Source organism: Papio anubis, chromosome 13 (genome assembly GCF_008728515.1).
Source record: "Papio anubis isolate 15944 chromosome 13, Panubis1.0, whole genome shotgun sequence".
Taxonomy (NCBI): Eukaryota; Metazoa; Chordata; class Mammalia; order Primates; family Cercopithecidae; genus Papio; species Papio anubis.
In genome coordinates this window covers 67,115,934-67,142,837 of record NC_044988.1, presented here as the reverse complement: position 1 = coordinate 67,142,837, position 26,904 = coordinate 67,115,934, and the positions used below count along the sequence as shown (strand labels likewise).

Sequence of the window (26,904 nt, the reverse complement as noted above, 5' to 3'; positions counted from 1 at the left end):
CCCCTTCGTTTCATTCTTTCTTGGACCATTATTCTTTCTAGTATATCTAAAGGGATATTACTATGTATGGAATGATGTGTGTGTGTAATGATGAGAATATACGTATTCATGAACATTATAAAAATCATTTTTATAGTTGTACAACACTAATATTTTAAAACTATGAAACCAATGCATTAGAGAAAACATGTTTTCTTACAACTTGGTTTGACCTTTTGACTAATAATTTCTTAACTAATTTTCTCCTGTAGGGAATCTTTTAACTGAGCCAATCGGCTACTTGGAATCCTGTTTCTCGGCCAAGAATGGTACTCCAAGACAGCCATCCATTTGTAGCTATTCTCGAGCCTGTTTGAGGATTAGAAAGAGCATCTTTAATAATCCTGAACATTCCCTGATGGGCCTAGAACAGTTTTCTCATGTTTGGTAAGTTATTTTATAGTTAGATGTAGGATTTTGGGCCAGAACTTGCCCCCAAATAAAGTACTCCAATTGAAGGCAACCTTGGAGTCTGCCATCCAGACCACCGTCATCTTTCTGTTTTGTTTTGTTTTTGAGACGGGGTCTCTGTCACCCAGATTGGAGTACAGTGGTGAGATAGCGGCGCATTGCAACCTCTGCCTCCCAGGCTCAAGGTATCCTCTGACCTCAGCCTCCTGAGTAGCTGGGACCACAGGTGTACACCACCATGCCTGGCTAATTCTTTTTTGTATTTTTGGTAGAGACGGGGTTTCACCATGTTGCCCAGGCTGGAACTCTCATCTTTTGCGTGGATTTTTTTTATTTTTTATTTTTTAAGACAAGTGCAGTAGTGAGAAGGGGGGAAAAGTAGAACAAAAAGTTCAATCTGTAACTGACTGTGAACAATCGATTGAGATAACTCACGACCTTTGGACCAGCCTGTTGTATGGAATTTTGTACTGTATTTGTGCATATGATTGTCTGTGTCATTTAGACATCCTCAGGGAAGCTTGGGATCCACTGAGGTGGCATGTTCCATTTGCAGTTGGTTCTAATTGTGATGAATGCCTTCTGTTGAGTGGAAATTACAGACCTCCTTGACTCTGCCCCTGGGTCATTATTCTGCCCTCTAGACCAGGGGTCAGTAAACTATGGCCCATTTTTGGTAAATTATTTTTATGGAAACACAGTCATGTCCATTTGTTTATGTATTATTTGTGGCTGCTTTTGTGCTATAGCAGCAGAGTTGAATAGTCTATATAGTGACTGGTTGGCCTACATATCCTAAAATATTACTCCCTGACCTTTTACAGAAAAAGTTTACAGATCCTGCTCTAGACTCATGTAGAATTAAATATACTCCTAAAAGACAAGACGCTGTAGAAATCTGGATACTTTAAGTGTTACCTATATTAGGGCCTGTGTTATACTAGCATTGTTTGTGGTCTTTTCAAATTCTGTCTGTGTTCATGCTTCTTCACCCCAACATCAGCAGTTTAAATCGGTCTGTTTTTGTTGGTGAAGACCTAAAAATTAAGTGTTTATTCTGAAATAGTTTGTTTTTCATGTTAATTTGGGGACAAGATTAGATTAGAAAGAAAATGTGTGTTCTGACCTAGTTTGTATTATGACCCTGATTGAATTATTTAAGTTATTGATGATGTAAAACATGGGTTCAGAAGTATATAAAGAGATTTTTCCTTATCTCTCCTATTTTCCTCCTCTCTCCCCAACCCCAACCCCTCATCAGAGATTATTACTGTTGACAGCATGGTGTAGATTCTGCCAGACCTTTTAATGTTTTCTTTTTCAAATACACATAGAAACAAATGTATACATACAGAGTGAGTATTTGTTTTTTTAAAAAAAGTATGTTTTCTTCACATAACAGTATATACCATGGAGAGCTTTCATGACGGTAGATTTACCTTTTTTTTTTTTTTTTGCTTTAATAGCTGTCTATTATTACAAAATACAGATGTACCATGTACACTCTTGTTAATGGAGGGCTATATTGTTATAATACTGTGACAAACTCCCTTAGAAACATTCTTGGCCACTTGTGTATTTTTATGGACAGGATGTCAGAAGTGGATATATTGGACTAGAAGGTAAGCATATTTAGAATTTTAGAGAACTACTTCCAAGTTATCCTCTGAAATTAACCAATGTATACTTCAATAATATATGCAAATGGCCTTTTTCTTACACCCTTCCCAACACAATATGTTATCAGTGTTTTACATTTTTGCCTGATGGGGAAAAAGAGTATTTTGGTTTTTTAGCTTAATTTCTAAATTTAGAAATGTCTAATTATTAGTGAAGCTCAACATCTTTTCATATGGGTCTTAGCTACTTGTCATTTTTTTGTGAATTACTTATTCATGTTCTTTGCATAGTGTCCTATATTGGGTTGTCCTTGGTAATCTGTAGGAACAATTTATGTGCCACAGATACTAACCTATGGTCCATTATGTATGTAGCAAACATTTTCTCTTAGGCTGACATTTTGTAGTACATAAATGTTGTGGTTTCATGAGTTCAAATCTGTTAGTTTTTCTTCATGGCTTCTTGGTTTCGTATCTTACTTAGGAAGGTCTGGTCATGCCAAATGAAAAAAAAAAGGAAGGTCTGGTAAAATTATTTAACATTTCTGAACTTCAATTTCCTCATCCCAAAAATGGGAGATAAATTATATTATTTAAGATAGTTAAGAAGATTGCATGAAGTGAGTGTAAAATTATTTTACCGTACTACCTGACAAACAGCAGACAGTAAATATTGTTCATTGGGCACTTGACAAACATCTCTTAAGTTCCTACTGTGTGCCAGTTGTTGTGTTAGCTGCAAAGGATGTGGAGAGAAGGAAGGGGGATGGTGCTATTTTCTTCCTGCTAGATTACAAGTTAATACTATTTAAAACATGATTTCTGTTAATTTGTGAAAGATTGCATTTTTTCCCCCATCAGATCATTGTGGTAAAATAACTTGTGCTCTTTTCTTATTCCGTGGTTTGTTTTGTTTTGTTTTTTTATAGGATTTTGTTTGTTTTTCATAAAAATGGTCATTTGAGCTGTAAGGCAAAGGTGCAGCCTCCTAGGCTGAATGGTGCAAAGACTGGAGTTTTTTCCACAAGGAGCCCTCATCGTCCCAATGCGATAGGACTGACCCTGGCCAAGCTGGAAAAGGTAGAAGGTAACCCATTTCATTTCTACTTTTACCTTTTTCTTTACGCAGAAAAGCCTTGTAAAATAAACACAGCATTCACCACTGGCTGTTTATTCAGATGAGTACCAATGATGTTAACTTCCTGAGAACCACCAGACATTGAAGAAAATACAATGAATAAAAGAATGTTAGCATTGAAAAATGTTGAAATAAACTCTCATAGGATGCTCAGAGTTTATGTTATTGCATATATCCAAAACCATTAAATTATTTAGAAATAACAAAAATTTCATAATCATTAAATTAGTAACCACAGTTTCTCTGACTTGGAATGCAGTGAATACAAAATGATTAAATGGACACTTTCCAATTTAACACACAATAACTCATTGTACATGCACATATGGAAGACACATAGACTGGTGGTATATCATTCCTTCCTTGCAGTCTTGGGGAAATGGACAGACATCATGGCTGCTGTGCTGATATCAACTGTGCTATGTGGCAGGAGTCTGGGATGAATCACACTACAAGGACAAACATTGGTCAGATTGTAGAAGTTCTAAACTAACTAGTTTTAACTGTGTGTTCATATATAATCTAGTTACACATTTATGAAAAGCAGTCCATTCTGACCTAACAGGCAGCAGATGAAATGGCAGGTAAACTAGGAGTCAGGAGACCATTCTAGGCTTCAGCCTGCTGGTTGTGAAGTGGGAAAAGGAGAAGGACCTACTTCCTCTGTGATTCAACAGAATATTTTGAGAATCTTGTAAGACAAAAGTTCTGAAACTAATTTTTCAGGCTATTGGACACTAAATAGATGAGAGCGGTTATTTTGTTTGTTCTCTCCCAGAACTTGAACTCTCTCACTGGATTGTACTCAACTGGGCCTTAGGTAGTTTCCCCAGAAAAATTCAGTAGCTGATCCACCTTGACTTTTATCATTTATAATAGCTAACCAACGTGGGTAGCAAGTACTAGAAGATTTTATGATTATTTATGCAACCCACACATATTTTCTAGCACTGATTATGTGCCAGGCATTGTCCTAGGTGCTGGAGCTATAGTGGTAAACAAATCAGATAAAAGTAGAAATCCCTGCCCTAAAGAACTTAATGTTTCAATTGGGCAGGTCAAGTCAGAAAGGTTAAAAGGCAAACACAGTAGCACTGTAGACATTACTATATAAGCTGTATGACGACTAGTGTTTGTGCAGTGCTTTACAGTTAGTAAACAGTGTTCACGTACCTTATCTCACAGTGGCTTTGTGGGTTTGACACAGTAGCAATCCTCATCTCATAGGTGAGGAAACCAGGGCTCTTTAATGTTAGATAATCTGTCTAATAGCATCCAGCCAGGTGGTCATCTGACTAAATCTTTTGAAGTTTTAACTTACGCTACAGTGCCTTTCTTTTTCCTACAGATATTAGGCGTAATTCATCATCTAGCAAGTCTGGAATCATCCTTCCAGAGTTCAAGGCTCATTCATAATAAGCATGTGTCAGAAATCAGGGTCCTGTATTAGTTACATTTTTCTTAAATGGAGACGAAGTCAAATATGACTGCATGCCGTTTTTCTGTTCTCATTTGACCTATTTTCCAAGAGTAAGGTTAGTAGATGACTATGTGTAGCAGGAACTGGACAGCATATGTCCAGTGGGACAGCTGGAGACTTGTCTTTAGTATTTGGTAATGCTGACTTATGTGCTGCTTAATCTTTTGAGTCTTCATGGATGTATTAGATTTCTATTGTTGTGTAACAAATTACCACAGAATCATCAGTTTAAACAACACACATTTGTTATGTGTTTGAAACATTATTATGTATCTGTGAGTTGGAAGGATGGGCACAGCTTAACTAGGTCATCATCTGCTTAGGGTCTCACTAGACTGCAATTAAGTTGTCAGCTGAGATGAGTTCCTATCTGGAGGCTTGACTGTGGAATAATCTGCTTCAAGTCACTTAGACTGTTGGCCACATTGATTTCCTTGCCATTGTAGTAGGACTGGGGGCCCCAGATTCTTGCTGGTTGTTGACTGGAGGCTGTCCTCAGCGTCTAAAGGCTGTTTGCAGTTCCTTGCTCCGTGGGCTTCCCAGCATGCCTGCCTACTTCCGCAAGCCTTCAAGGAGAGTCTCTCGAGTTCTTCCAGCCAGCAGCAGTGCTAACAAAAAGCATAGTCACTGGAGGGACATCATACCTCTTTTGCCATATTCTATTGGTTAGAAGCCAGTCACAACTGAAGGGGGAGGATTATATAAGGACATGAACTTCAGGAGGTGCGGGTCACAGGGCCACCTTTGGATCTGTTTGCCACAGTAGAAACCTTCACTGGTCCCACAGAGAGATATTGAGGACTACTATATCCCTGGAACAGAAGCACCAGTGATACAGAGATGAGTTGGCCCCAGCGTGTGTTAAGGGGCCTGCCTGCTGTCTAGGGATAAAGACTCTAAGCTGGTCACTGCCCTACCATGGGGAAAGGGCTCTGGCAGAGGTTTGTGCACAGGCTTCTCTATGGGGACTGTAGGAAAGAATACTTTTGTCTGGAGGAGCCAGAAAGGCTTTGTAAAAGGTGTACTTTGAGGGCCTCAAAGATCAAGTAGGAGTTTGATGGGTAGAGAAGAGGATAGGCTACCAGGTAGCAAGAAGGATGTGTGTTGGTTCCAGGTCTATGTGAGAGAATTATGAGTAAGCGCAGTGAGGCATAAGCAGACAGTGTTAGAGGATTCTGGGGTGTGATTGTATTCTCCAAGTGTTTGCAGTGTTCTTCATTTTTCACGTTTTTATGTCATAGGTGGAGCTATATACCTTTCTGGAATTGACATGATACATGGCACACCAGTACTAGACATCAAGCCCTACATAGCTGAGTATGACTCGCCGCAAAATGTGATGGAGCCTTTAGCAGACTTTAATTTACAGAATAACCAACATACACCAAACACTGCGTCCCAGTCTGACAGCAAGACTGACAGCTGTGACCAGCGACAGCTGTCAGTGTGTGATGAGCCACAACCTCACCATAGCACTAAGGAGAAACCTAAATGTCCTGAAGACAGAACTTCAGAAGAAAACTACCTGACACACAGTGACACAGCCAGAATTCAGCAAGCATTCCCTATGCACAGGGAGATAGCAGTGGATTTTGGTTTGGAATCAAGACGTGATCAGAGTTCCAGTATGTCAGAAGAACAAATTGGCCCATATGGCCCGGAGAAGAGCTTTTCAGAGAAAGGTACAGACAAGAAGCTAGAGAGAGTGGAAGGAGCAGCAGTCCTGCAAGGAAGCAGGGCAGAGACTCAGCCCATGGCCCCTCACTTACCTGCTGGAAGGGCTGATGGAGCTCCCTGCAGCGTGGTTCCTGCCTGGGTGACAGAGGCCCCTGTGGCCACTTTAGAAGTGCGGTTTACTCCTCATGCCGAGATGGACCTTGGGCAGCTCAGTTCACAGGGTGAATCAGGTATCTTCAGTTTCTTCATTCTGAATGAGAGATGAACTTTTACTCTGAGATTTAGCCAAGTTTGGTATTTGTGAGGGCAGTTATATGGAGTGTTTGTCAGTGTGACTGGTTTTTAGGAAACAGGTATAAAATAATATTTTTGCAGCACCATCATACAATGAGTCTTGTTGGACAACTGTGTGGTCAGCACAGTTAGTTACAGGCTGTCAGCAAAGCATTGGCAGAGAGTGGCTGCTGCCTCACGAGGTGGCCCATGACTTACAGCGCCTTGTCTGCTTGTTAACAGTAGTTCTTAGAGTCTTCAAGCATCATTCAGAAGCTGAATTGTGCTTGTTCTGTACTTAATGTACCTAAAGTTTTCTTATTTGTTTTACTGTCTTACTAGAGAAATGTTGCATTGTATTCTGATACAATTGATAGCAAACAGCAAAATTCAGAGCTGTTGCAGAAATAAGAAGTGATAAGACAGCTTAGCCTTTGGCACAGAGGACTCAAGGAGCCCAGAGTCAGAGGGGAAGAGTCTCTTAGCACAGAACTTGCCCCAACAAAGTCCCACAGCTAGAGGCATACACTTCGCTGCAGAAGAGAGGCCACAGGGCTCTTACATGGAGCCTGCTTACTTTAACACTTGGTTCTTAACAAATGTTATCTGGTTCCCCCAGCTCACAGCAGATCCCAAGCAGTAGCCTAGGATGAAGGAAGGGGCTGTTAAGATGTGGATACAGCGATACCAGTAAGAAGTAACTAGTTTCAGTTGTAGTAGGACTGGGGGCCCCAGATTCTTGCTGGTTGTTGGCTGGAGGCTGCCCTCAGCGTCTAAAGGCTGTTTGCAGTTCCTTGCTACGTGGACTTCCCAGCATGCCTGCCTACTTCAGCAAGCCTTCAAGGAGAGTCTCTCGAGTGAGTCTTCCGGCCAGCAGCAGAGCTAACGAAAAGCATAGTCACTGGAGAGACATCATACCTCTTTTGCACGGTGGCTTACTCCTGTAATCCCCGCACTTTGGGAGGCCGAGGTGGGTGGATCACTTGAAGTCAGGAGTTCAAGACCAGCCTGGCCAACGTGATGAAACCCCATCTCTATTAAAAATACAGAAAGCCAGTTGTGGTGGCAGGTGCCTGTAATTCCAGCTACTCGGGAGGCTGAGGCAGTAGAATTGCCTGAATCTAGGAGGCAGAAGTTACAGTGAGCCGAGATGGTGCCACTGTATTCCAGCCTGGGTGGCAGAGTGAGACTCCATCAAAAAGAAGAAGCTGGTTGCCAAGGAGATGTCAGATTGCAAAAAGCTCTTCTTTGTGTTACAACTCAGTAAGGAGCCAGCCTAGCCATATAAAGAGGGAAGTTCATTTATTCATTCTACAGTTGTTTACTGAGCTTCTGCTAGGTACCAGACATTGGTCTAGGTTCTTGGAATACATCAGTGAACAAAACAGATTTTAAAAACCCCTGCTTTTGTGGAGCTTGCATTCTAATGGGGAGGAGAGAAACAAACTAAAAGCATAATAAGCAATCAAGTTATTATACCAAACATACTCAACATTATATAATATTGGAAGGTGATAAGAGTTACTGAAAAATTTAAGAGAGAATACAGCAGGGTTGGGGTGTTGTTACTATTTTACTTTATTTTTGAGACAGGATCTCACTCTGTCACCCAGGCTGGAGTGCAGTGGCAAGAATATGGCTTACTGCAGCCTCAACCTCCTGGGCTCAAGCAGTCCTCCCACCTCAGCCTTCTGTGTACCTGGGACTACAGGTGTGCATCACTATGCCTGGCTAATATTTTGATTTTTTTTTTTGAGATGGAGTCTCACTCTGTCGCCCAGGCTGGAGTGCAGTGGCTCGATCTCGGCTCACTGCAAGCTCTGCCTCCTGGGTTCATGCCATTCTCCTGCCCCAGCCTCCCGAGTAGCTGGGACTACAGGTACCTGCCCCAACACCCAGCTAATTTTTTGTATTTTTAGTAGAGACAGGGTTTCACCGTGTTAGCCAGGATGGTCTTGATCCCTTGACCTCGTGATCCGCCCGCCTTGGCCTCCCAAAGTGCCTGGATTACAGGCGTGAGCCACCACGCCTGGCCTATTTTGATTTTTTTTAAAGAGATGGGGTCTCATTTTGTTGCCCAGGCTTGTCTTGAACTCTTGGGCTCGGGGGATCCTCTGTCTCAGCCTCCCAAAGTGCAGGGATTACAGGTGTGAACCTCTGCACCTAGCCTGTTGCAGTTTTATTTATTTATTTATTTATTTATTTATTTATTTATTTGAGACAGAGTCTTACTCTGTTGCCCAGGCTGGAGTGCAGTGGCCAGATCTCAGCTCACTGCAAGCTCCACCTCCCGGGTTTACGGCATTCTCCTGCATCAGCCTCCCGAGTAGCTGGGACTACAGGTGCCCGCCACCTCGCCTGGCTAGTTTTTTGTGTTTTTTTAGTAGAGACGGGGTTTCACCGCATTAGTCAGGATGGTCTCGATCTCCTGACCTCGTGATCCGCCCGTCTCGGCCTCCCAAAGTGCTGGGATTACAGGGTTGAGCCACCGCGCCCAGCCTGCAGTTTTAAATAGGTGGCCCACTGGGGCCATATGAGCCTTTCACTGAGAAAGACACATATGAGCAAAGGTCAAAGAAGTGAAGACATGAGCCAGCCTGTCCGGAGAAAGGACATGCTGGCCTGAGGGACAGCCAGTGCACAGCCACAAGGTGGAGGGTGCATGGCATGTTTGAGGTCAGGTGGCCAGAATGGACCAAGGAGGGCTGAGTGGAAGGATATGAGGTCAAAGAGGCACTAGAAAAGGGATGAGGTCACCTAAGGGTTTTATAGGCCATTGTAAGGACTTGAGTTTTGATCTTGGGAGAAGTAAAAGGCAGAGGAACTTGATGTCGGTATCCCCGGAGAGCAGGGGGCCATCTCTGGGGTCAGATCACTACCTGTGTGATTTCTGGGATGTCACATCTCAGTGACATGCAAAGGCAAGCTGGAGTTCCTTATTGAGAAAATGAAGACTTTCATTCCATATCCAGAAAATAAAGGGTTACACAACCAAATGTACTAGATTTTCCCCTGCTTTACTAGCAGGGAGAGAATGAAGAGGCTAGGCGGGTATTTGGCTTTGATACTCCAACCTGAAGGAGGTTCTTCTGATGGCAAAAGAAGTCTAAAAGTTGGGACTAGAGACACATGCAAGCTGACACTAAGATTTCCCCATTTCTTCCTGTCAGAGCCACAGCCAGCCTACACTGTTGCCTTTTGCAAAGGAAAAGCCACCCCTTCCTCTGGGTGGAGGCAGCCACCTGCCAGGGCCCAGGAACTGGTTTTAGCCCCAACATGCCAACCTCAGCCAGGTGCTGTATGCTGAGCACCCCCTGCACCTCTGGATGTGGCAGTCGCGTGGTCATGAGTGCCGATGCCACCTGAGGGTTGTGCTGCTAGTTCCTCCCTAAGGCTTTACTTTTAAACAGAGCTTTTGATTTAAAAATTGATCTCTTTGTTTTTAAAAGTTTTGTTGATAGAAATAATTTCATCACTGTATACAGTTGATGGGAGGAAGCTGGTCAGTTGTAAAAGGATTTTGTGGTGGAACGAAACAGTCCTGTCTTCTGGATACTTTATGTTTACACTTACCACTTGTCCTGTGGTTATTGTTGAATGCAACCTACTAGGGAAAATTTTGTTTTTCTTTCTTTTCGTTTTTCTTTCCTTTTTTTTTTTTTTTCCTGAGATGGAGTCTTGCTCTGTCACCCGGGCTGGAGTGTAGTGGCGCGGTCTCGGCTCACTGCAACCTCTGCCTCCCGGGTTCAAGCGATTCTCCTGCCTCAGCCTCCTGAGTAGCCGGGATTACAGGCGTGAGCCACCACGCCTGGCCTGGAAAGTTTTGTTTTTTTAAACTGCAGTGCAATATGTGTCAGATGTTTGAAATATGCCTTATTGATTAAAAAAATGATTAAAATGAGAAATTACGCAGTGTAACTACAAAACAGGAACTGATTGATAGCAAACAGCAAAATTGAGAGCTGTTGCAGAAATAAGAAGTGATTTCAGGAAGCTCTGAGTCTAGAAGAGGTTAGAGGTGTTGAAATGGAAGGAAGTTTGGTGCTGGAGTAAAGGTCTGGGCAGAGTGCTGTGGGCACCCTGAGAGGAGAATCCTGACTTGGGTCTGGGAGGGAGTGTGGGAGGAAATGGTGCTTGAGCGGAGCCTGGTAGGATGAGTAGGCAGGGAACTGGGAGAAGGCACCCATGCCAGATGGACAGCCAACCAGAGGCCTGGAGCCTCTCCTAGAAATGCCATCATTGGGGAGTGTGATGAGCTTTCCTCATTTTTGAGTCGCCTTCAGAGCCATTTTCTATGAGCCATGCAGTAAAGGAATCTTATTGCCATATAATTGATTTTTTTTTTTTTTTTTGAGATGCAGTCTCTTTCTGTCACCCAGGCTGGAGTGCAGTGGTGCAATCTCTGCTCACTGCAACCTCTGCCTCCCAGGTTCAAGTGATCGTCTTGCCTCCTGAGTAGCTGGGATTACAGGTGTGTGCCACCACACTGGCTAATATTTTTTTGTTTGTTTTTTTTTTTAGATGGAGTCTTGCTCTGTTGCCTAGGCTGGAGTGCAGTGGCACGATCTGGGCTCACTGCAAGCTCCGTCTCCCGGGTTCACGCCATTCTCCTGCCTCAGCCTCCTGAGTAGCTGGGACTACAGACACCCGCCACCACACCTGGCTAATTTTCTTTTTGTACTTTTTTAGTAAAGATGGGGTTTCACCATGTTAGCCAGGATGGTCTCGATCTCCTGACCTCATGATTTGCCCGCCTCAACCTCCCAGAGTGCTGCGATTACAGGCATGAGCCGCCACGCCTGGCCTATTTTTTATGTATTTTTAGTAGAGATGGGATTTTACCATGTTGGTCAGGCTGGTCTTGAATTTCTGACCTTGTGATCCTCCCACCTTGGCCTCCCAAAGTGCTGGGATTACAGGCATGAGCCACTGTGCCCAGACCATATAATTGATTTTTGACTAAAAATTGTACTTCATGGCTTTATTTACCCAACTTGCTTATTAGATATGGCCCACAGTAATTTTTGGCTACTTATGGAAATCAAATCCATTCTAAGAGGGATAAAGATCCACTGCCACCAGAGATGATATTTTGAGCAGGGACAGTGTTTTTAAGGTCTGTGCCTCCCTGGAAGGGGCCGGCCTTCATTTGGATGTATGTGATGTTGTAGTTATGAAAAACTAGATCACAGTTACTTTTTAAATTTATGTTTTATATACACTATTTAAAAAAATTAAAATACATTAAAAATCCTACAAACATAGGAAATTTTGCTGTTCCTTCGGGACAGCAAATGTGAGAGAGTCCCAAAGCAAAGGGACGTTACTGGTAACTGTGGGGCTGTGACACCAGCTTTCTGGTGCAGCCTCTCTTGCCTGTAGCTGGTGCTCTGGGTGTGTGTGGGTTTAGTTCTCTTTCTTGTGGCTTTCTGAGGATGCTGGGACTGTCATGCATTTCCTTGTCTCTGTTCTGAGAAGAAAATGGCAAGGAATTAAAGTCTACATTGAGTATAGAAAAGTGACATTTTGGATGTCAGAAAAGTGACATTTTGGTTGACAGAAAACGAAAGCTCACCTCTCCTAGTTAGAAGACTAAGGAAAAATACTACCATGATTTTTCTGTTCAGTAAAACAAAAATTTGGGGGTGTATAAGTTAAACCTAATGACAATAAACACCTCTTGAAAGTGACAGTCTCCATAATGATCAAATAGATTTCCAAACCCTTTCCATGTCAAATGATCTTTAAGGAACCAACCAAATTCCACATTGAAGTTTGCTGTAATGAAATTCAACCTGCATGATAGTGCTCATTGAGTTGTGTTTTTTTCATTGCAGATGTTGGTCAGGCGTCATTTAAATATTTTCAGTCAGCAGAGGAAGCAAAGCGTGCCATTGAGGCTGTGCTGTCAGCGGATCCTCGGTCTGTGTACCGCCGGAAGCTTTGCCAGGACCGCCTTTTCTACTTTACCATAGACATAGCGCATGTCACTTGCTGGTTTGGTGATGGCTTTGCAGAGGTTCTCAGGATCAAGCCGGCTTCTGAGCCTGTTTATATGATGGACCCTGTGGGGTCCTTGGTGTCTCTAGGGTCTTAAGGAGCCTCCCTCATGTCTTTAAGATAGCATCATTGATTTTTGGATGTGGCTTTTGGATTTTCTGAACAAGCTAATGTTGTGCCGAGAAGCAACACTTTGTGATCTCATGGCTTTTGTTGATTTGGGCTATTCAAAATGTTTATTTGAAAAATGCAATTAATAAACTTAACTAAGAGATATAAAATACAGAGAAGTCACGAAATGCTTTTTGATCTGTCGATATTAAAGAATCCAAAGGTGATGCTGTCTCTAATTTCTGAAAGAAGCTGTTCTTGGTGCACTTGATAAAATTAGACAAAGGTCATTCCAGCAGAGACTTTCAAGTTGAGGGGATCTGTTTAATAATTCATACTGGTTTTCCTGTCTGTCTGGAGAAGCCTGACCTTTCTATTTGATTCCAGATCAAACCTATATCTTAGGAAACTAGTAAATAAAAAACAAGTAGTTGGAGATAGTTTTTGAGATTAAACTTCTGTGTTTCAGAGACTCTGTGACATAGTCACACACACATATATATGTATATATATTTAATACTGATTCTAAAATAGAGACTCTCTGAGATTTCTTTGGATGTCTTTGTATCAGAGAAGGAAATCACCCCCAGAAGTTCAAGAAAATTGTTACTGTTTTTTTGTTTTTGTTTTTGTTTTTGTTTTGAAATGGAGTCTTACTCTGTCACCCAGGCTGAAGTGCAGTGGCGTGATCTCGGCTCACTGCAATCTCTGCCTCCTGGATTCAAGCAATTCTCCTGCCTTAGCCTCCTGAGTAGCTGGGATTACAGGCGTGTGCCACCACGCCTGGCTAATTTTTGTAATTTTAGTAGAGATGGGGTTTCACCATGTTGGTCAGGCTGGTCTTGAACTCCTGACCTCGTGATCCGCCCACCTCGGCCTCCCAAAGTGCTGGGATTACAGGTGTGAGCCACCGTGCCTGGCCTATAATTACTGTTTTTTAATATACTCACTCTGCAACTATTTATTGAGAACCTACCATGGGTTAGGTTTTGGTGATAAAATAAGATGAACAAAATGTAGTTCTTGTTGCAAGTCATGGTTAATGGAAGAAATAAGACATAAACAAATTACTGTATTATAGTTTTAGAAATACAGTAATTATACATGGGTCCTCTGTAGTATCACATAGGAAGCAGTTGTAAGAATGTGTTGCCTATAGGTGATTTTAATGATGTGATCCCAGATAACTGAGGATTTATGATCAACATAACCAAATTAGATGCCTGTCAACACGATACATGCTTTCCTAATCATGATTGTAAATCTTAATAGCTGATTGAAATGAGCTGATTGGAATAGTCTTGAATAGTTTTGAAATGAGCCCTACTGCCTGTGGATGCTTGTGCAGAGTCATTTGTGGCTGATGACACTGTACTCCTAAGCCAAACTGGTTTGTAGTTGCCTTTGATGTTACTTAGAACTTCTTGGGGAAGTATCTTTAATTTGATTCTTGGTTTTTGATTTGTTTTTAGAGATGGGGGTCTCATTCTTTTGCCCAGGCTGGAGTGCAGTAGCCTGATCATAGCTCACTGCAGCCTTAACCTCCCAGGCTCAAGGAATCCTCCCACCTCAGCTTCCTGAGTAGCTGGGTCTACAGGCTCATGCCACCATGCCCCACTATTTTAAAAATTTTTTGTAGAGACAGGGGTCTTACCTCGTTGCCCAAGCTGGTCTTGAACTCTTGGCACCAAGCAACCCTCCCTCCTCAGCCTCCCAAAGTGCTGGGATTACAGGCATGAGCCACTGTGCCTGGGCTAATTTGATCTTTTAAAGTCTTTTATTTTGAAATAATCAGAGGTTCACAGGAAATTGCAGAAATAGTAGAGGTCCCACGTACCCTTCACCCAGCTTTTCATTTAACTTCTTCTGGTGGTTCCATCTTACATAACTATAGTAAACATTGAAGGAAGGAAGTCGACACTGGTATAGGCTACACTTTAGTTTGATTTTGTTGTCTTTTCTTTTGAAAAGTTATTTTGAAGCTTAATCAGGGCTTGAAGCACAAAATGTTTTGTTTAATATGTTAATGACTCTGGGGAATGGTAACCAACCAGCCTTATAACAAGAGGACTATTAAGTTGTTTGGGGTTTTATTATACAGTCTCAGGATTTTAGAGCTAAGAAGGATTTTAGGCTGGGCTCGGTGGCTCACGCCTGTAATCCCAGCACTCTGGGAGGCCGAGGCGGGTGGATCATTTGAGGTCAGGAGTTCGTGATCAGCCTGGCCAACATGGTAAAACCCTACCTCTACTTAAAATACAAAAATTAGCTGGGCGGTAACGGCGCATGCCTGTAATCCTAGCTACTCAGGAGGCTAAGGCAGGAGAATCGCTTGAACCCAGGGGGTGGAGGTTGCAGTGAGCCGAGGTCGTGCCACTGCCCTCCAGCCTGGGCAACAGAATGAGACCCTGTCTCAAAAAAAAAATAATAATAAAAAGGATGTTAAATATAATCCGGCTCCTCCGTTTTCTGCCAGTTCTTGAGTCTTTTCAGTGTTCCCACTATTTGGCCTTTCCAGGCCCCACCTAAACACCCTCAGAGATGAGGTATGCACCCATGACCTATGTAGCTTATTCTTTATGGGCAGTGCTCATTATTAAAACATTCTTCCTGAACGTGAGATCCACTCTGTCCTCTGACAGCTCTGCTCACTAGAGAGGCCACACAGGCTGGTCGCCCTCCCAAGTTAGCCTGTCATACTACCCCTTGGTCTTCCCTAGGCTGAGCACCCCATTTTTCTTCAGCTGTTTCTCATAACACGATCTCAAGCCTCTTCTGAACCCCAGTCCTTCCTGAGTCCCCGTATGAGCATTTGTCTCTGTAGGCACAACTTCAAGTGTCCTTTGTGAGGAAATGCGCATCTCTGGTTGGTGAACTTCCATCCCTCAGAGAGAAATAGAAGCACAAATTTGAAACAAGCTCTCTGTTCCTTTATGTCTTGGAAACTTTTTATTTATCCATCCAAGCTTTTTTTTTTTTGAAGCCTTCAAGAGCAGGCAACCATTTACGAACCTGTTCATGGAACTTATTCCACGAACCCAGAAAATTAAATATACCTGAAATGTAGCACAAAATAAGTAAATGATAAAAGTTCCCTCAAACCTTCCATCAAGTGGTTTAAAAACTGTCATTGATTTTATGTCTGGAATCGAAGTTATTTTGGTGCGTTCATGCACACACACACAAATATACACTAATCCTAAAAATGAGATGGAAATGAGCTACAAGAAAACTCAAAAGTGCCATAATTATGACTATCAAAAATAGTGTTACAGCTCTAGAGTCGTTTTGTGTCCTATTTGTATCAAAATCACATTTGGGAGGTCCTTTATAGGTGGGAGGTGAGTACGTCAAGAGGAAGAGGTTGCTTGATTCTTGGTCCTTTAGATTCTTAAGACTCTTTGGCCTGAGTTTTGGAAAAGGGATTATGTCAACAAGTAAAGTTACGGTTTCAGGACTGCCTTAGAAACTTTTTCAAAAGAAGAAAGGGAACAGTTCTTTTTAGCCTTTGCTTTTTGGTACCTGTAGGGGGAGCCCTTGATAGCGGGTATTTTTCCCCCCTTCACTGGCTTGGAGGAAAACGCCAGGAGTTCAAGCTGGTTAGGTAATTTTGGCATTTGGCCCACCTGCCCCAGCTTTGAAGAACAGTAACTTGTACAAGCAGTGCTGACTGATGCTTGTCAGTCACATGTGAGCAGAGATTAGAAAGACGAGTGGCACTTATTAAATTTTTCTTAAATTGTAAGCTTGGCTTCATGGGTGGGATTGATTATTCCAGCAGTGGATCTGTGCACAACCAGGTGACTCATTAGCTAAGCCCATGAACACACATGGACAAGGCATTGACTTTGTTTCTGTGTGTGTGACTTTTTTTCTTGGAGAGAAGAAAATGAAGTTGACGTGAATCGACCTCTTATTGGTAGGGTTTTTTAAATGCTGCAGTCCCAGAGAAAGCAGGAGAAGATTCAATAAAAATGAAAGTCTGCATTACTGAACTTTTATCATGTCCTTGGAACTGGACTATGCGCTTTTCATACATTGGGTGGAGGTTAAGTAACATGCTCAAGCTGGTCACCTGCATGGCTAGGATTCTAACCCACTAGCCTGGCCTTACCGCCTGCCTTAGTACAAGAGCAGATGCTTAGCAAATCATGCTGGTTTATTGGAAGGTCAGCAGTTCATATGATTCAGCACAGGACTCTTTGGCAGAGTGAAGTCCATGGAAATCCAACCACTCATGAAGAATGCACAGAGGAATAAGCGCAGAAACGCCCATTCCCACAGGATCTGCATGGAACCTCCTGGGAAGCAGGATGGGAAATGTGAAGAGCACTGGGCTTGGCCTCAGAAACTTCAAGCACTTTCTGCCCTGCCATGGGCTAGCTTGTGACCTCAGGCAAGTCGCTGCACCCTGCCTCCAGCTCTGTGACTTTACAGAGTTGTTGCAAGGATAATGCTTGGGAAAGTGTCTTCTGAACTCTTCAATGACCTGTAAACGTAGGTAATATTTTTTATTGTGCTTCTCTTTATTGATAGCCTTTCTCTACCACTCTGTTCTGGCTTACCTGGCTAGATAAGCAGACTTCAAGGGGATCTGGGGGGTCCCTAAAATTCAATGTATGAATGGCTTCTGTTTTTGTTTTGTTTTTTGAGGCAGTCTTGCTCTGTTGCCCAGGCTGGAGTGTAGTGGTGCAATCACGGCTCACTGTAGCCTTGACCTCCCAGGCTCAAGTAATCCTCCTGCCTCAGCCTCCTGAGTAACTGGGACCACAGGTGCTTGCCACCATGCCCGGCTAATTTTTTTTTCTTTTTCTTTTTCGAGACAGAGTCTCTCTCTGTTGCCCAGGCTGGCATGCAGTGGCTCTGTCATAGCTCACTACAATTTCTGCCCCTGGGCTCAAACCATCTAATCACCTCAGCCTCTCAAGTAGTGGGGCTACAGGCACACGCCACCATGACCGGCTAGTTTTTGTATTTTTGGTAGAGACAGGGTTTTACCATGTTGCCCAGGCCGGTCTCGAACTCCTGGTCTCAAGTGGTCTGCCCGCCTCGGCCTCCTAAAGTGCTGGGATTACAGGCATGAACCACCGTGCCCAGCCTGTCTTTTTAATTATAGAAATATGTTTTTAGGCTGGGCTCGAGAGGCTGAGGTGGGAGGATTGTTTGAGCTCAGGAGATGGAGGTTGCAGTGAGCTGAGATCATGCCACTGCACTCCAGCCTGGGTGACAGAGCCAGATTCTGTCTCAAAATAAATAAATACATAAAAATTAAAATGACTGTGTTTACCAAGCAAGATGATGTTTTGCTAAGGGAAATAGCATAAAGTGCTCCTCGCTAAAGGATTCAGTGATGCCACAAAACATCTTCCCCCTGTCATCTGGGTTTCCTTTCTGGGGTTACAGAAGTGCAGTACCATGGACCACCTTCACTGCCCAGGCAGGCAGTCACCAGCTCAGTCCCTTCCTCACAGGTTTTTTTTTAGTACCCTTTCTCTCCTACTTTCTTTCCTAATCCTAGCCCAGGTATTATAGGAGAATCTCTGCATTTCATTTATAAGAAAATAGACTGGGTGTATAAGAAACAGACTGCACTCTGGGAGGCCGAGGCAGGTGGATCACAAGGTCAGGAGATCGAGACCATCCTGGCTAACATAGTGAAACCCCATCTCTACTAAAAATACAAAAAAATAGCTGGGCGTGGTGGCGGGTGCCTGTAGTCCCAGCTACTTGGGAGGCTGAGGCAGGAGAATGGCATGAACCCGGGAGGTGGAGTTTGCAGTGAGCCGAGATCACACCACTGCACTCCAGCCTGGGTGACAGAGCGAGACTCTGTCTCAAAAAAAAAATAATAATTTTTTTTATATATATGAAAATATATATATATGAAAATAAAATTGTAATCACAGCATGAGGTTATTAAAACAAGCCCTACCTCTATGATGGAGAAGGGGCAAGTCGTAAGTTTTAAAGCTCAATTAAATATATAATAGAGATGTTTATGTTGTTAAAAATCAGTTTCCTGGTGCGGCATGGCAGCTCATGCTTGTAATCCTAGCACTTTGGGCCACTGAGGGTGGGCAGATCGTTTGAGGCCAGGAATTTGGAACCAGTCTGGGTAACATGGCAAAAGCCCGTCTCTAAAAAAATTTTTGGGGGTATACAAATATATATACAAATGTATATATATTTATATAAGCACAAAATTAAAAAACGGGGCGTGGTGGCTTATGCCTGTGGTCCCAGCTACTCAGGGGGTGGGGGGACTGAGGTGGGAGGATCACCTGAAACCAGGAAGTCAAGGCTACAGTGAGCTGAGATCATGGTGCAGAACTTCAGCCTGGGCCGCAGACAAAGACCCTATCTCAGACAAAAACAAAAAATTTAGTTTCCTGATCTAGGTAAGTCATAAAATGACTCTCCAGCATTTACCCTATTCTTACCCTTTCTGCCCCTTCTCTGCCTTTGTAGGTTCCAGCAGATGCAATTCACAGAAGGTTCAAGGTTTAGGCCAGTGCATGTGGCTGTGAACACCAGATGGAAGAAGAGCATTTTCAATGCCCGCAGTGCAGAAACTCAGTGATATGCTGTTTTTCAGTGGAGGGGGGCACTTGGCATATGAACTCACACCACAAGAATCACATTTGAGTTAATGTGTGTTTATGTTGTGTTGACAAAAAGGGTAGGAAGCCAAGCATGCTGGTGTGTGCCTGTAGTCCCAGCTACTCAGGAGGCTGAGGCAGGAGGATTGCTTGAGCCCAGGAGTTCAAGGCTGCAGTGAGCTATGATCATGCTACTGTCCTGCAGTCTGGGCAACAGAGCAAGACCCCGTATCTAAAAAAATAAATAAATAAAAATTTAAAAAGTAGGATTAGATGTAATACAATGTTATCTTCTGCCTCATAGATAGCTTGAAAATGCTGAGATTCTTCACTAATATATCTAACTCTTCATCCAATTGAAGATATAAAAAACATTTTTAAATTCTGTGTTAACTTTTGTTTTTAAAAGTTATCCCATGCTAAACTCTGAAAAACTATATAATTCTTCATATTAGTATAGACTTTACAATGCAATTTAAAATATATTATCTTGTTTGGTATCTCAGTAATATTATGGATTAATTGTGCTTCTGGGAGCTAAGCTGCGGCCCTAACCACCATTTAGAAAAGGGGTCAGCAAATGATAGTCCAAAGGCCAAATCTGGCCCACAGCCTGTTTTGGCACTATCTGAGAGCTAAGATTGGTCTTTACATTTTTAAAGGATCATAAGCAAAACAAAACAAAAACAAAAAACCCAGAGAAGAAGACATGACAGAGACTGGTGGGCAAAACCGAACATACAATCTGGCCCTTTACAGAAAAACCCCTGATCCCACTCCTCGATTTAGAACATTATTTTTCTGAAACTCATTTTGAGTTCCAGAAAGGTTATTTACAGAAAGGTTATATTGAATTCCAGAAAGGTTATTACAGAAAGGTTACATTTTTGGGATATCACATGCTTCTAAGTCAGAGACTTTATTTTTAAAGGATTTATTTATGTAGCCATGTGAGAAAACATATGAATAGGATATAAATGGCAAGTATGTATTATCCCATTCATATATGTAAAATGAGGAGGTTACACAAACCCATGTTTGCACATCTGTGGAAAATTTCTAGAAGGATAAACAAAAATATGCTAACAATGGTTACCTTGGGGTGGATTCTCGGGACTCACTGCAGAAGGGGACTTTTTGCTTTATTCTGTTCAGTACATTATGAATTTTCTGTCTAATCACAAACATGCATTATTTTTATATGTGGAACATGAGGAAAGTAAAATGTCTAGAACTCAAGCTGGAATGGATTGGATATGTTAGTGCATCTTAATAAATAAGTTAGGCTGGACACAGTGGCTCACACCTGTAATCCCAGCACTTTGGGAGGCTGAGGCGGGTGGATCACTTGAGGTCAGGAGTTTGAGACCAGCCCGGCCAACGTGGTGAAACCCCATCTCTACTAAAAATACAAAAAATAGCCAGGTGTGGTGGCACACGCCTATAATCCCAGCTACTCAGGAGGCTAAGGCGGGAGAATTGCTTGAACCTGGGAAGCGGAGTTTGCAGTGAGCTGAGATCGCGCACTGCACTTCAGCCTGGGTGACAGAGCGAGACTCTATCTCAATAAATAAATAAATTAAATAAATAAGACATATATATTTAAATAGATAACTATATATCCTCCCTCTCTTCCATTTAGTAAATATGGTTAGAGGCATTTTTACTTTTTCCTAGAGCATAACATATGGATCGCAATACCAAAAACCAGCCGGGTCATACATTGGCTGTGGAGCTGAGCCAATTTGGAACAGGCAAACTGGCTAAATCCGGGCAACTTTGTCCCTGAGGGTGCACTGATGTTTTCTGTTCTTCCAGAGACAGGGTTATGAATAAGGTGCTGTGCCTCCAGGCAGAAGACAGGCGCCCATGTGGATGATGTTGCTGGCAGGGCTGAGCCACCAGAGAGCTCCTTGACCCAATGCTTGCCAAAACTGTGTGGTTCATCCAGTCTGGAGTCTCTGCCTGCAGATCCACTCACTCGTCAGCTCCACCCACTGGTTCACTGTCTACTTGCAGGTAGTGAGCTAGGCTATGTGAGTGGTAGGAATTGCTCTTCCCGCATACCTAGGGCTGGACCTTGCCACTGTCAGAATGGGAAGTCTGAGCTCAGTCACTTGAGTCAACAGTAAAGGGGAGGCTTGGAGTCCAAGATTGGCTGTGCCCCTCTGGATAAGGTGGCTCTACTGATGCAGAGGTGGGCAGACCTAGGAGAAAGGCCATGCTGTAATGTTGGCAGGTGATGGAGCAGAGCCTGTGTTGGAGGTGCAGTAGAGTTGCCAACGGACTTGGGAGTTCAGGTTCTGCTGGGATTAGGGGAGGAGTTGAGATATGAGAGAACTGGAAGAACCAAGGCAGGATCTGAGTCCAAGAGGGGATAGGAAAGGCATCCAGGGCACTCAGGGACCTCAAGGCAGGGACTTCCTCATCATACTGGAGCTGGAGATTTGTATTTCTTAGTTTTTTGCCTAATATCTGATCTTTGCCAAGATACAAGGTCACGTATGACAATACCTTAAAAATACAGTAGGATGACATAAATAATTAATGATTAAAACTAATGTGCCAAGGGAAAGCAAGTGATGTTAAATGGGAGGCTGAGACAGGGGATGGCTTTGAAAACTGAACTGACTTTGGAACCTTTGTCCACAGAAAGTGAGTCATAATTTGTGGTCTAAACCTAACTGGGAAAAATTGTTAGGTTAAAAAAAAAAATCAGTGTTCTCCAGAGGACTTTAATAGGATCCAGAGTCTCACAGCATAATACAGTCGTGTACCATATAACAATGTTTTGGTCAAAAATGGGCTGCATATACAACAGTGGTCCCTTGAGATCCTAATATCATAGTTTTACTGTTTCTTTTCCTGTTTAGATATATGTAGGTACACAAATACCACTGTGTTACAATTGCATGCAGTATTCAGTACAGTAACATGCTGTACAGGTTTGTAGCCTAGGAGCAATAAGATATACCATGTAGCCTAGATGTGTAGTATGCTATACCATCTGGTTTTGTGTAAGTACACTCTATGGTGTTTGCACAATGACAAAAGTGGTGATGCATTTCTCAGAACATATGTCTGTCATTAAATGACATATGATGTATTCAAAATGTCTAAGCTATAATCCAAAATCACTCAAAAAAGTACTAGGAAAATTTATTATCAATGGAAAGACAACCAATAGATGCCAGTCCCAAGATGACTCAGATGTTGGAATTATCAAAGACTTTAAAGAAGTTGTTATAGTTGTCCTATAAGAACTAAAGGTGAACACTCCTGAAATGAATGGAAAGATAGAAGTTCTCAGGAGAGAAATAGAAACTACAAAAAAAAAAAAAACAAAAAAAAAAAAAACACAAAAACCCCTATGGAATTTTAGGATTAAACACTACAATATCTAAAATAAAAATTCAGTTTAATGGGCTCCATATCAAAGTGAAAGTGACAGAGAAGAGAGTTAGTGAGTCAGTGAACTTGCAATGATTGGAACTTGAAATGATCCAATCTGAAGAACACAGAGGAAAAACACTTAAAAAATGAACAGAGCATCAAGAATTTATGGGACAATATTAAAGGTCATGCATATGCATGCCATTGTATTCCTGAAGGAGAGGTGAAAAAGATGGCAAAAATAAAAATTGATGAAATAATGGCTAAACACTCCCCAAATTTGGTGAAAGATACATAGATTTAAGAAATCAGCAAGGCCAGGCACACACCTATAATCCCAGCACTTTGGAGAACAAGGGTGGGGGATCACTTGAGCCCAGGAGTTTGAGACCAGTCTGGCCAACATAGGGAGATTCCGGTCTCTTAAAAAAAAAAAAAAGAAAAAGAAAACAAAAAAGCCAGGACTGGTGGCATGTCTCAGCTACTTGGGAGGCTGAGGTGAAAGGATTACTTGAGCCTGGGAGGTTGAGACTGCAGTGAGCCATGATTGCACCATCGCACACTGCACTCCAACCTAGGTGAAAGAGCAAGGCCCTGTCTAAAAACAAAAAAACAAAACAAAAAAAAGAACGAAAAGAGAAAAAGAAGAAACTCCACAAATCTGAAATAGGATAAATTCAAAGAAAACAATGTCCAGACACATCATCATTAATCTACTGGAAATGAGAGGTAGTGAAAACTATTTTGAAAGCATCCAGAGAAAAGTTATAAAACAGAAATTAAATGATTTATTGTAGCAGAACTCAATGAAATTGAAAACGGAACAACAGAGGAATATTAGTGAACAAAAACCTGGTTATTTAAAAGGATTAATAAAATTGATAAACTTCTAGCCCGATTGGCCAAGAAAAAAAAGAAGACAGATTCCTAATATATCAGGAATGAAAAAGATGACATTACTACAGGCCTTACAGATACTAAAAAGATATTAAGGGAATACTACACACAACTCTATGCTCATAAATTGATATCTTAGATGAAATAGACCAATTCCTTGAAAGACACAAACTATCAAAACTCACTCAAAAAGGAAATGGAGTAGCTAGGCTATTTGAGGCAAGGGGCACGTCATTGGGAAACCTGAGGCTGGCTTGGCAGTTTTATCTCCAGTTTGAGCCTCAACTCATCTTTAAGGCTTAGACATTCCAGATCTTGGGCACCAGTACTGTTGGTGATGGGGGGCATTTCTTGGTCACTGGAGCCCTTGACCACTCAGATGGCCATTTAGCTTCTGGACATCTCCTGGCTCACTGGCTTTCAGGACATCTTCTGGGTGTGGCTTAGTAGTTGGAGTCTCCTTGGACTTCCTATCTCCTCGACATCGTGGCTCTTGAAGGAATCCCTAAATCTCCAACATCTTTTCCCTAAAGTGAAAACTCTGAGAAGATGCTCTCCCCTGTGCTGAGCCGCTTCAGACCCTCTGCCCTCTGTCCTCTGCCTCTAGGTACTGCTCCTCTATGGCCAGAGTCTGTTGGGACATAACTCCACTCTCATCCATTGGGTATGTCCTGCCATTGTCGGACTTGAAGTGATTTTGGACTGCCTCTCTTGTCCCCCTTACAGTCTCACTCTGACACGCTTTGTCCATGAAGATGGTAAGAGGAGCTTAAAAGTTTGCCTGCTTTCCTTCTTGGACTCACAGTCCTCTGTGACCAAATCTCAGGGCCTTCTGGACTTCCTGCTTATAGCTGAGGGAGCAGGGAAGGAATCTCTGGGGTGAGGACTGAATTTTTTTGTGATTCTCTTGTCTGCTGGCTTCAACTTATCTAACGGTTTATTTCAAGGATCTAAGCAACCTCAGCTTAGCCATCATGGAAGCATGGGTGGCTGAGGGAGAAAGGTGGACTTGGGAAGAGCCATGATTGGGCCTCTGTCACCTTAAGTTTTATGGATTCAACCACCTTGAGAGGTAAGCTATACCTCTACCTCTGCCACACTCAAAACCATACCACCTGGGCTTCTAGTGCCTATGTAGCACTTGAATCAAGAAAGGAAAGCTTCCAAGAGGTATTCAGGCAGTATTCTGATTCACTGAGGGTGCCAAGGTTTCCGTTTCCAGGAAGATACAGGACTTCCCAGAAGGGGGCGGTATATAGTTGGCAAGAGTCATGAACCATGCCAGTGGTCTCCAGCCTGGGACATTCGTCCAACTTCTTGTTCAAGTGAATGGCTCTGGTCTAGGTTCTCTTTTGGACCCCAGATAAGTCATTCCTTTAGTGACACTTCAAGCTATTTCTTGTCTCCTCAGAGTTGGACCTTAGGCTCCTCATGGGGTAGCTTTTTAAGCACCAGAATAGATTTTTTTTTTCCTTTTTATCCTTCCTCAAGTTGGGCTCCATACTCTGCCTGTCATTCCCTACTGGAACTTTGCTGGGCCTCTCACAGGAAGCTTCCGGTCACCTTGGTGCCATCTTTCTTAGATCTTTCCTTGCTGCTTTGACCCTTACCACAGAGGACTGTATGTGTCCACGCTTGCCCTTTGGATGAGAATTTGTTCTCAGGCTGTATCTGTGCCAGGTGGGGCTGGTGTTGGATGACGCTTTTTCAATGGTGGTGCTCCTATTGCCCCCAGATCCTGCTGCTGACGGGACATTCTCCAGCAAGGATGGAGATGGGTGCTGAGGTCTGAGAGGCCACGCTATCCTGAGGAATGTTGAGAGCCAAAGGATTCGAGGTTTCCTGAGATCTTTGGACCAAAAAAAAAAAAAAGGTAAATGCCACAAATATTCTAGTTGCTTTTGCAACAAGTGCCAATTCAGGTATTGAATTTCCCTTGGGATGAGAGACTGTACCTCTTCCTGGGCTCTAGGGAAAGATACCCCACAGGCCCTAATCTGGGGTGAGAGTTAGAATGGGAGAGAGGATTGAAGGTGGGCCTGAGGTGGGGCTGGGATTGGGACAGGGGCGGGGGATGCAATGCAGATTCTTCAGCCTAAATTAGGCTGGGGGCCATTAGGAGAGCACTGAATAAGACAAATGGAAAATCTAGTGGGGATCAACTACCAGAGACCAGGACTGTAACCTCCAGGAACTCGCTGTGCAGAGGGCAGACCCCAGAAGAGCTGGCTCTATTCATGTTGGAAATGGTTCTGCCAGGTTTTGGGATCTGGGAGCTGCTGAGAAGTGTCCAGACTGATTTGTCTTCAGTATTCCACAAGGGTTGGGAGCCTGTGGTGTTTTGCACATCAGCAAGACATTGACTGTAAAGTAGACCCAGAAGATTTCAGTTGATTTTTCCCATTGTTTGGGAAAAATCCCTCCTGCATTTCTCTCTTCCTTAACCTAGAAATGCACTCTCTTTGTGACTTGTATCTCTAGAGCTCCTGGATATCAGGGCTGAGGAAGACAAGCTACCGTCTTAACACCTGCTGGCAGAGTCGGCTAGAGACAGGTGTCTGAGGGAGGGAGGGCCCAGGCAGAGGAGCTGTGGAAGTTAAAGGGGAACCGGAAGGAGTAGCGTCTTCCCCAACCCCCATAAACAGCAAAAGTTCAGCTTCTATGGTCAATCTACTTGACCCTCCCAGCAGGAATCATCTTGCTGCAAGCTGCCGTCATCAGGAAGCCTGCCCAGATGGCTGCAAAAGTCAGGAGATACAAGCTTCAGTCAGAAGCAGAATGGGGGCTGGGCACGATGGCTCACACCTGTAATCTCAGCACTTTAGGAGGCCAAGGGAGAAGGATTGCTTGAGGTCAGGAGTTCGAGACCAGCCTGGCAAACATGGTGACCTTGTCTCTACAAAAAGTACAAAAATTAGCTAGGTGTGATGGCAGGTGCCTGTAATCCCAGCTACTCAGGAGGCTGAGGCAGGAGAGTCGCTTGAACCCAGGAGGTGGAGGTTGCAGTGAGGTGAGATTGCACCATTGCACACCAGCCTGGGTGACAGAGCAAGACTCCATCTCAAAAAAAAAAAAAAAAAGGCAGAATGGGGATAGGTAGAAGGCCCAGCAGGCCTGGTGGGAGTTACATTCTCCCACATCATGGGCATTGTGGCACTTCCCTTGTTCCTCATGCTGGGGCTTTCTTTCACATTCCCTTCCTGTGGGATTCCCCTCCCATGCCAACCCCAGCAGCACTAGGGCCCTGGAGTCACACAGGCCATGCTA

At 43.1% G+C, this 26,904-nt stretch overlaps 1 protein-coding gene across 14 annotated transcripts in view; it reads left to right on the top strand.

Moving 5' to 3' along the window:
• TRMO (tRNA methyltransferase O) overlaps positions 1-25,509 on the top strand; it is a 31,513-nt gene extending 6,004 nt beyond the window's left edge. For 6 of the 14 annotated variants that reach the window (XM_031654341.1, XM_009188449.4, XM_021927345.2 and 3 more), the window contains exons 2-5: positions 252-426; positions 2,999-3,156; positions 5,929-6,594; positions 12,475-12,922. In XM_031654341.1, coding sequence (XP_031510201.1) covers positions 252-426; positions 2,999-3,156; positions 5,929-6,594; positions 12,475-12,734 — 1,259 coding nt within the window. In that variant the 3' untranslated portion in view covers positions 12,735-12,922. Of the gene's footprint in view, positions 1-251; positions 427-1,916; positions 2,073-2,998; positions 3,157-4,555; positions 4,743-5,928; positions 6,595-12,474; positions 12,923-16,957; positions 17,250-19,216; positions 20,587-25,372 lie in introns of those variants that run through there. The other 8 variants (XM_021927348.2, XR_004177942.1, XR_004177943.1 and 5 more) reach the window with 8 other exon arrangements.
• Positions 25,510-26,904: the final 1,395 nt, after the last annotated feature.